The sequence below is a fragment of the Embiotoca jacksoni genome, unplaced genomic scaffold (assembly GCF_022577435.1).
Source record: "Embiotoca jacksoni isolate LCO1_2020_lvr unplaced genomic scaffold, fEmbJac1.0.p SCAF_3, whole genome shotgun sequence".
NCBI lineage: Eukaryota > Metazoa > Chordata > Actinopteri > Embiotocidae > Embiotoca > Embiotoca jacksoni.
In genome coordinates this window covers 1,484,815-1,494,814 of record NW_027185381.1, presented here as the reverse complement: position 1 = coordinate 1,494,814, position 10,000 = coordinate 1,484,815, and the positions used below count along the sequence as shown (strand labels likewise).

The window sequence follows — 10,000 nt, the reverse complement described above, 5'->3', positions numbered from 1 at the left end:
AGATCTTTCTGTGATGACTTGGTTTCATTCAGTGGGAACCTTATTAAGCTACCTGTAGGACACGTTCAGGACCCGGGACAGCGACGCGTTCAGGACCCGGGACAGCGACGCGTTCAGGACCCGGGACAGCGACGCGTTCAGGACCCGGGACAGTGATGCGTTCAGGACCAGGGACAGTGACGCGTTCAGGACCAGGGACAGCGATGCGTTCAGGACCAGGGACAGCGACGCGTTCAGGACCAGGGACAGCGATGTGTTCAGGACCAGGGACAGTGACGCGTTCAGGACCAGGGACAGCGATGCGTTCAGGACCAGGGACAGCGACGCGTTCAGGACCAGGGACAGCGATGTGTTCAGGACCCGGCCAGCTTCCCTGAAGAACAGGACTGAGATATCCCAGCAGAGATACCTACAGCACGCTGTTGGCTGTCAATCATCATTCAGTTCATCAATAACTCTGAAATATCATCTCTGGACAGACGACATGTCTGAATCATTTCTGCCTCTGACATCAGAAATGTTGAAACGGGTGTAAAACCTCGTTCTCTGCGTATTCTTTGGTTTCCTGCGTCTCCTTCTCACCATAAAATACATCCTGGTACTTTACACGTTCAAGTAGACACACCCACATTTAAAAGACTCAAGCCTCACTGCACGTTGTTGGTGGATCAGCTTGAACATGTATTTGCGGGTGGCGTGACGTTTGCATGTGATTTTACACACGCTAAGCTTCAGTAAATCGGAGCGTATCAGTCCAGGAAACTGGATGGAAAAGCTCGGCGTCTTTGTTCGGACTGACGGTTTTCCGTCTGCCCTCCGTGAAGACTCCTGTTTCTGCCACTTCCAGATTTCCAATTTCATGCATCTACAACTTTGTCTAAATCTTCCCAAAAGCTTGACAGTTTAAAAATGACTCCCGTCTACTTCCTCCGGCGCCCCGAGCGGCGGCTGAACTGCTGCCCTGCCTCGCAATATTGTTTATTAAATCTTGTTGGAGTACAGTTCCCGTGATGAATGAAGCTTTTTTTCTCCTCAGTGTTTCATAACTCCATGCGGTTATGAGATGGACGGACAAATAGCTGGAGATACGAGGGGCGAGGATCCTCCGCGAGCGAGTAAATAATTACTCTACCAATCTTACAATAACATTACATCACTGGGGTGGAGGGGGGGGGCAATTTACGAGCTCAGCCAAAATGGTTCCACACATTAACTCTGATGACTCTAATTAGAAAGCAGAGTGATTAGAGCTGAACGCAGCAGGATGGGGGAGGGGGGCAGACTGACCCCCTCCTCTTCCTCCTTTCCTTCATGAGTGAAGATGAGAGACAGAAAAGACAAACACAGCAGCTTTTCTTCATCTCCCTGTTTTACGTGTTTGCTGCTTTATCGGATCGTCATCACGGTCACGTTAGCAAACCAGCTGAATAATCACAGATCAAACATCAAACATCGTACATCACTGTACGTTTACCAATTAAGATGATTTTCAAAATAAAGCTCAAACAATAATCAGCCCCTCTAGGAAATCGTGCGATCACAATAATTAACACAAATTCAAGCAAACTAGAGTCTTTTTTTTTGTATTGCTGCGATCTTTCCACAAAAAATGTCGTCATCAGAATCTGTGCTGAAAGTATTAACATCATAAATTAAGTCTTTTCAAATAAAACTTGCTATTACCAACAATAACTCCTCATTTCAACCAGAAAGTCTCTGCTCCTGTTTTCATCACCAAATAAAACTCTGTTCACCGGAGAAACAGGAACAAGAGGAGAAACAGGAAGTGAAATGTGTTCTTTTAGACCTTTTAGGAACTTTAAGGACCTTTTAGGAACTTTTAGCAGCTTTTAGGAACTTTTATCTCCACGGTTCTCTAAATTCAATAAATTCATTAAAAAGATTAGAACCAAAATATTTCTGTGATGTGCAGCAGGATTATTATCACAGGAAGTGATGACAGATTTATTACTTTATCAGGTAGTGCTAACATTTTTTTACATTTTTCATTCTCAACTTTACATTACATTGCAATTTTTGAGAAAATCTGCTGCAAAATCAAACATTTTTTATCACAAAAAAACTCCTGGAGGAACTGATTATTAAAATAAAGAGAAAACAGGAAGTGGCGCCGTACGTTGACGATGGACTCTTTGGTCTGCGCCATGTCGGTGATCACGCCGTCAGAGATGATGAGCAGGATGAAGTACTGCGAGCCGTCCGTCATCGCCGACGCATACCTGCCATGGAGGGACGCGAGAGGTCAGAGGTCAGACGGGCAAACAGTTTGGATTTTTACATTTTATTGATATTAAATCAATCAATGTTTATTTCTCAGGTTGTCCGCTCAGCAGTTTATTTGTCACGTGGAGTCGATTTATTTAAATGAAAGCAGCGACTTTATCGAAGTACAATATGAAGTTGTTGGAGCAGCCCGACTCAGCAATCACCAATTACATAAAACCTCATATCCGTTTATTACCCCTCAGAGATCAATAAAATCAGATTAAATTAGGATGCTTTTTACAAACGGTCCAATTACAGGAGGAGTGCCATCGTTAATAAATGTTATGTAAAAGGAAAAATAAGCATTTTTTTCCAGCTTTTGGCTGCACAAATTATTTTGGAAAAGTTTTGGACATCAGTGTGTATTAATTTCAATAATCAGTGTTTTTTTTTTAATGAAAGTAACACTTCCAAACTGTTTTATTGAAGCAGGACATGAAGCTGCCAACAGACAGCCTGAAAAGTTCATATAAAACACGGAGAATTTAATATCGTACAGAAGCATCCATTGGACATAACGATGTTGATGCTTCATATCGTGTAATATGTTGTTCTAGCTGGGAGTCGGATCTCTGTTTCAGCTCCCAGCACTTTTCTTAGATATGAACCAGGGTGAAATGTTTGACGTGATGTCGCAGGACGTTATTTACTTTTCGCAAAAACAGTCGAGCAATTCTGAAGGTGATGCGACTCGGTGTCACGTTTTTTTAAGCGGCGTCTTCTTCGTGGGTTTGAGTCAGAAGTGAACAATGCAGCTATTCTGAGGCTGAGTGGGCGGACGGGCGAGAGGGAGAGGGAGAGCGAGAGATGAAAGGCGGGAAAAGTGCTTGTTAGAGTCAGTGTTGAAGATCCTGAGACCAGATCTGTCGGGTGGGAAAATACTGTACTACAAAACAGCGTGGAACCTTTTGTCAGCGGGTGTTTGTGTAAATTGGTCGAGTGCAGCTGACAGCTTGCTGCAAGCATACATTATTTCTTTTAAATATTTCAAACAGAGCAGCTTCTTGTAGCTTCAATAAAACAGCAGGCTGTAAATTTGGCTTTAATAAGGCTTCAGGTCGTTTTCATATTGAAGCGCTGCTACATCTTTTCTCCACGTGTCTGCAGGGATTCATTTATCTGTGAAACGGTGGGAGGTGTGACATTTAACGTTATTTACAGTGCCGGGATCTTCAGAGGCGCGCGGGGGAGTTTCTTTTTTCTTTTTAACGTGCTTGTTTCTTTCTGGTGCAGCTCGAGGCAACGTTCAGTCAACGTTCAGTCAACGTTCAGTCACCGTTCAGTCAACGTTCAGTCACCGTTCAGTCACCGTTCACACCGTTCAGTCACCGTTCAGTCACCGTTCACACCGTTCAGTCAACGTTCAGTCACCGTTCAGTCACCGTTCAGTCACCGTTCAGTCAACGTTCAGTCACCGTTCAGTCACCGTTCACACCGTTCAGTCACCGTTCAGTCACCGTTCAGTCAACGTTCAGTCACCGTTCAGTCAACGTTCAGTCACCGTTCAGTCACCGTTCACACCGTTCAGTCACCGTTCAGTCAACGTTCAGTCACCGTTCAGTCACCGTTCACACCGTTCAGTCACCGTTCAGTCACCATTCAGTCAACGTTCAGTCACCGTTCAGTCAACGTTCAGTCACCGTTCAGTCACCGTTCACACCGTTCAGTCACCGTTCACACCGTTCAGTCACCGTTCAGTCACCGTTCACACCGTTCAGTCAACGTTCAGTCAACGTTCACAACGTTCAGTCACCGTTCAGTCACCGTTCACACCGTTCAGTCACCGTTCACACCGTTCAGTCAACGTTCAGTCAACGTTCAGTCACCGTTCAGTCAACGTTCACACCGTTCAGTCACCGTTCACACCGTTCAGTCAACGTTCAGTCACCGTTCAGTCACCGTTCACACCGTTCAGTCACCGTTCACACCGTTCAGTCACCGTTCACACCGTTCAGTCACCGTTCAGTCAACGTTCAGTCACCGTTCAGTCACCGTTCAGTCACCGTTCACACCGTTCAGTCAACGTTCACACCGTTCAGTCAACGTTCAGTCAACGTTCAGTCACCGTTCAGTCAACGTTCACACCGTTCAGTCACCGTTCAGTCACCGTTCAGTCAACGTTCAGTCACCGTTCAGTCAACGTTCAGTCACCGTTCAGTCACCGTTCACACCGTTCAGTCAACGTTCAGTCAACGTTCAGTCAACGTTCAGTCAACGTTCACACCGTTCAGTCACCGTTCAGTCAACGTTCAGTCAACGTTCAGTCACCGTTCAGTCAACGTTCAGTCAACGTTCAGTCACCGTTCACACCGTTCAGTCAACGTTCAGTCACCGTTCACACCGTTCAGTCAACGTTCAGTCACCGTTCAGTCAACGTTCAGTCACCGTTCAGTCACCGTTCAGTCAACGTTCACACCGTTCAGTCAACGTTCAGTCACCATTCAGTCAACGTTCACACCGTTCAGTCACCGTTCAGTCAACGTTCAGTCACCGTTCACACCGTTCAGTCAACGTTCAGTCACCGTTCAGTCACCGTTCAGTCAACGTTCACAACGTTCAGTCAACGTTCAGTCACCGTTCAGTCACCGTTCAGTCAACGTTCACACCGTTCAGTCAACGTTCAGTCACCGTTCAGTCACCGTTCACACCGTTCAGTCACCGTTCACACCGTTCAGTCAACGTTCAGTCAACGTTCACACCGTTCAGTCAACGTTCACACCGTTCAGTCACCGTTCAGTCACCGTTCAGTCAACGTTCAGTCACCGTTCAGTCACCGTTCAGTCAACGTTCAGTCACCGTTCACACCGTTCAGTCAACGTTCAGTCAACGTTCACACCGTTCAGTCAACGTTCACACCGTTCAGTCACCGTTCAGTCACCGTTCAGTCACCGTTCAGTCAACGTTCAGTCACCGTTCAGTCACCGTTCACACCGTTCAGTCAACGTTCAGTCACCGTTCAGTCAACGTTCACACCGTTCAGTCAACGTTCAGTCACCGTTCAGTCACCGTTCAGTCAACGTTCAGTCACCGTTCACACCGTTCAGTCAACGTTCAGTCAACGTTCACACCGTTCAGTCAACGTTCAGTCACCGTTCAGTCACCGTTCAGTCAACGTTCAGTCACCGTTCAGTCACCGTTCAGTCAACGTTCACAACGTTCAGTCAACGTTCAGTCACCGTTCAGTCACCGTTCAGTCAACGTTCACACCGTTCAGTCAACGTTCAGTCACCGTTCAGTCACCGTTCACACCGTTCAGTCACCGTTCACACCGTTCAGTCAACGTTCAGTCAACGTTCACACCGTTCAGTCAACGTTCACACCGTTCAGTCACCGTTCAGTCACCGTTCAGTCAACGTTCAGTCACCGTTCAGTCACCGTTCAGTCAACGTTCAGTCACCGTTCACACCGTTCAGTCAACGTTCAGTCAACGTTCACACCGTTCAGTCAACGTTCACACCGTTCAGTCACCGTTCAGTCACCGTTCAGTCACCGTTCAGTCACCGTTCAGTCAACGTTCACAACGTTCAGTCAACGTTCAGTCACCGTTCAGTCACCGTTCAGTCAACGTTCACACCGTTCAGTCAACGTTCAGTCACCGTTCAGTCACCGTTCACACCGTTCAGTCACCGTTCACACCGTTCAGTCAACGTTCAGTCAACGTTCACACCGTTCAGTCAACGTTCACACCGTTCAGTCACCGTTCAGTCACCGTTCAGTCAACGTTCAGTCACCGTTCAGTCACCGTTCAGTCAACGTTCAGTCACCGTTCACACCGTTCAGTCAACGTTCAGTCAACGTTCACACCGTTCAGTCAACGTTCACACCGTTCAGTCACCGTTCAGTCACCGTTCAGTCACCGTTCAGTCAACGTTCAGTCACCGTTCAGTCACCGTTCACACCGTTCAGTCAACGTTCAGTCACCGTTCAGTCAACGTTCACACCGTTCAGTCAACGTTCAGTCAACGTTCACACCGTTCAGTCAACGTTCACACCGTTCAGTCACCGTTCAGTCAACGTTCACACTGTTCAGTCAACGTTCAGTCAACGTTCAGTCACCGTTCAGTCAACGTTCAGTCACCGTTCAGTCAACGTTCAGTCACCGTTCAGTCACCGTTCAGTCACCGTTCACACCGTTCAGTCACCGTTCACACCGTTCAGTCAACGTTCACACCGTTCAGTCACCGTTCAGTCAACGTTCAGTCACCGTTCAGTCACCGTTCAGTCAACGTTCACACCGTTCAGTCACCGTTCAGTCACCGTTCAGTCAACGTTCAGTCACCGTTCAGTCAACGTTCAGTCACCGTTCACACCGTTCAGTCAACGTTCAGTCACCGTTCAGTCAACGTTCACACCGTTCAGTCACCGTTCAGTCAACGTTCAGTCAACGTTCAGTCACCGTTCAGTCACCGTTCAGTCAACGTTCAGTCAACGTTCAGTCAACGTTCACACCGTTCAGTCAACGTTCAGTCACCGTTCAGTCAACGTTCAGTCAACGTTCACACCGTTCAGTCAACGTTCAGTCAACGTTCACACCGTTCAGTCACCGTTCAGTCAACGTTCACACCGTTCAGTCACCGTTCAGTCAACGTTCAGTCATTGTTCAGTCACCGTTCACACCGTTCAGTCACCGTTCAGTCAACGTTCAGTCAACGTTCACACCGTTCAGTCAACGTTCACACCGTTCAGTCACCGTTCAGTCACCGTTCAGTCAACGTTCAGTCACCGTTCAGTCACCGTTCACACCGTTCAGTCAACGTTCAGTCACCGTTCAGTCACCGTTCACACCGTTCAGTCACCGTTCAGTCAACGTTCAGTCAACGTTCACACCGTTCAGTCAACGTTCACACCGTTCAGTCACCGTTCAGTCACCGTTCAGTCAACGTTCAGTCACCGTTCAGTCACCGTTCACACCGTTCAGTCAACGTTCAGTCACCGTTCACACCGTTCAGTCAACGTTCACACCGTTCAGTCACCGTTCAGTCAACGTTCAGTCAACGTTCAGTCACCGTTCAGTCAACGTTCAGTCACCGTTCAGTCACCGTTCACACCGTTCAGTCAACGTTCAGTCACCGTTCAGTCAACGTTCAGTCAACGTTCACACCGTTCAGTCACCGTTCAGTCAACGTTCAGTCATCGTTCAGTCAACGGTCAGTCACCGTTCAGTCACCGTTCAGTCACCGTTCAGTCAACGTTCAGTCACCGTTCAGTCAACGTTCACACCGTTCAGTCAACGTTCAGTCACCGTTCAGTCACCGTTCAGTCAACGTTCAGTCACCGTTCAGTCAACGTTCAGTCAACGTTCACACCGTTCAGTCACCGTTCAGTCAATGTTCAGTCACCGTTCAGTCAACGTTCACACCGTTCAGTCAACGTTCAGTCACCGTTCAGTCAACGTTCAGTCACCGTTCAGTCAACGTTCACACCGTTCAGTCAACGTTCAGTCAACGTTCAGTCAACGTTCAGTCACCGTTCAGTCAACGTTCAGTCAACGTTCAGTCAACGTTCAGTCACCGTTCAGTCAACGTTCAGTCACCGTTCACACCGTTCAGTCAACGTTCACACCGTTCAGTCACCGTTCAGTCACCGTTCAGTCAACGTTCACACCGTTCAGTCAACGTTCAGTCAACGTTCACACCGTTCAGTCACCGTTCAGTCAATGTTCAGTCACCGTTCAGTCAACGTTCAGTCAACGTTCACACCGTTCAGTCACCGTTCAGTCACCGTTCACACCGTTCAGTCAACGTTCAGTCACCGTTCAGTCACCGTTCACACCGTTCAGTCACCGTTCAGTCAACGTTCAGTCAACGTTCACACCGTTCAGTCAACGTTCAGTCACCGTTCACACCGTTCAGTCAACGTTCAGTCACCGTTCAGTCAACGTTCACACCGTTCAGTCAACGTTCAGTCAACGTTCACACCGTTCAGTCACCGTTCAGTCAATGTTCAGTCACCGTTCAGTCAACGTTCAGTCAACGTTCACACCGTTCAGTCACCGTTCAGTCACCGTTCACACCGTTCAGTCAACGTTCAGTCACCGTTCAGTCACCGTTCACACCGTTCAGTCACCGTTCAGTCAACGTTCAGTCAACGTTCACACCGTTCAGTCAACGTTCACACCGTTCAGTCACCGTTCAGTCACCGTTCAGTCAACGTTCAGTCACCGTTCAGTCACCGTTCACACCGTTCAGTCAACGTTCAGTCACCGTTCACACCGTTCAGTCAACGTTCACACCGTTCAGTCACCGTTCAGTCAACGTTCAGTCAACGTTCACACCGTTCAGTCACCGTTCAGTCAACGTTCAGTCATCGTTCAGTCAACGGTCAGTCAACGTTCAGTCACCGTTCAGTCACCGTTCAGTCAACGTTCAGTCACCGTTCAGTCAACGTTCACACCGTTCAGTCAACGTTCAGTCACCGTTCAGTCACCGTTCAGTCAACGTTCAGTCACCGTTCAGTCAACGTTCAGTCAACGTTCAGTCAACGTTCACACCGTTCAGTCACCGTTCAGTCAATGTTCAGTCACCGTTCAGTCAACGTTCACACCGTTCAGTCAACGTTCAGTCACCGTTCAGTCAACGTTCAGTCACCGTTCAGTCAACGTTCACACCGTTCAGTCAACGTTCAGTCACCGTTCAGTCAAATTTCAGTCAACGTTCAGTCACCGTTCAGTCAACGTTCAGTCACCGTTCACACCGTTCAGTCAACGTTCACACCGTTCAGTCACCGTTCAGTCACCGTTCAGTCAACGTTCACACCGTTCAGTCAACGTTCAGTCAACGTTCACACCGTTCAGTCACCGTTCAGTCAATGTTCAGTCACCGTTCAGTCAACGTTCACACCGTTCAGTCAACGTTCAGTCACCGTTCAGTCACCGTTCAGTCAACGTTCAGTCAACGTTCAGTCAACGTTCACACCGTTCAGTCACCGTTCAGTCACCGTTCAGTCAACGTTCAGTCAACGTTCAGTCAACGTTCACACCGTTCAGTCACCGTTCAGTCACCGTTCAGTCAACGTTCACACCGTTCAGTCACCGTTCAGTCACCGTTCAGTCACCGTTCAGTCAACGTTTAGTCAACGTTCAGTCACCGTTCAGTCACCGTTCAGTCACCGTTCAGTCAACGTTCAGTCAACGTTCACACCGTTCAGTCACCGTTCAGTCACCGTTCAGTCAACGTTCAGTCAACGTTCACACCGTTCAGTCAACGTTCAGTCACCGTTCAGTCACCGTTCAGTCACCGTTCAGTCACCGTTCAGTCAACGTTCACACCGTTCAGTCAACGTTCAGTCACCGTTCACACCGTTCAGTCAACGTTCACACCGTTCAGTCACCGTTCAGTCAACGTTCAGTCAACGTTCAGTCACCGTTCAGTCACCGTTCAGTCAACGTTCACACTGTTCAGTCACCGTTCAGTCACCGTTCAGTCAACGTTCAGTCACCGTTCAGTCACCGTTCAGTCAACGTTCAGTCAACGTTCACACCGTTCAGTCAACGTTCAGTCACTGTTCAGTCAACGTTCAGTCACCGTTCACACCGTTCAGTCAACGTTCACACCGTTCAGTCACCGTTCAGTCAACGTTCAGTCAACGTTCAGTCACCGTTCAGTCACCGTTCAGTCACCGTTCAGTCAACGTTCAGTCAACGTTCACACCGTTCAGTCAACGTTCAGTCACTGTTCAGTCAACGTTCAGTCAACGTTCACACCGTTCAGTCACC

At 48.2% G+C, this 10,000-nt stretch overlaps 1 protein-coding gene across 1 annotated transcript in view; it reads right to left on the bottom strand.

The window, feature by feature from the left end:
- LOC138206039 (copine-8-like) overlaps positions 1-10,000 on the bottom strand; it is a 71,741-nt gene that overhangs the window by 4,959 nt on the left and 56,782 nt on the right. The window contains exon 17 of the mRNA XM_069162486.1: positions 2,138-2,240. Coding sequence (XP_069018587.1) covers positions 2,138-2,240 — 103 coding nt within the window. The remainder of the gene's footprint in view (positions 1-2,137; positions 2,241-10,000) is intronic.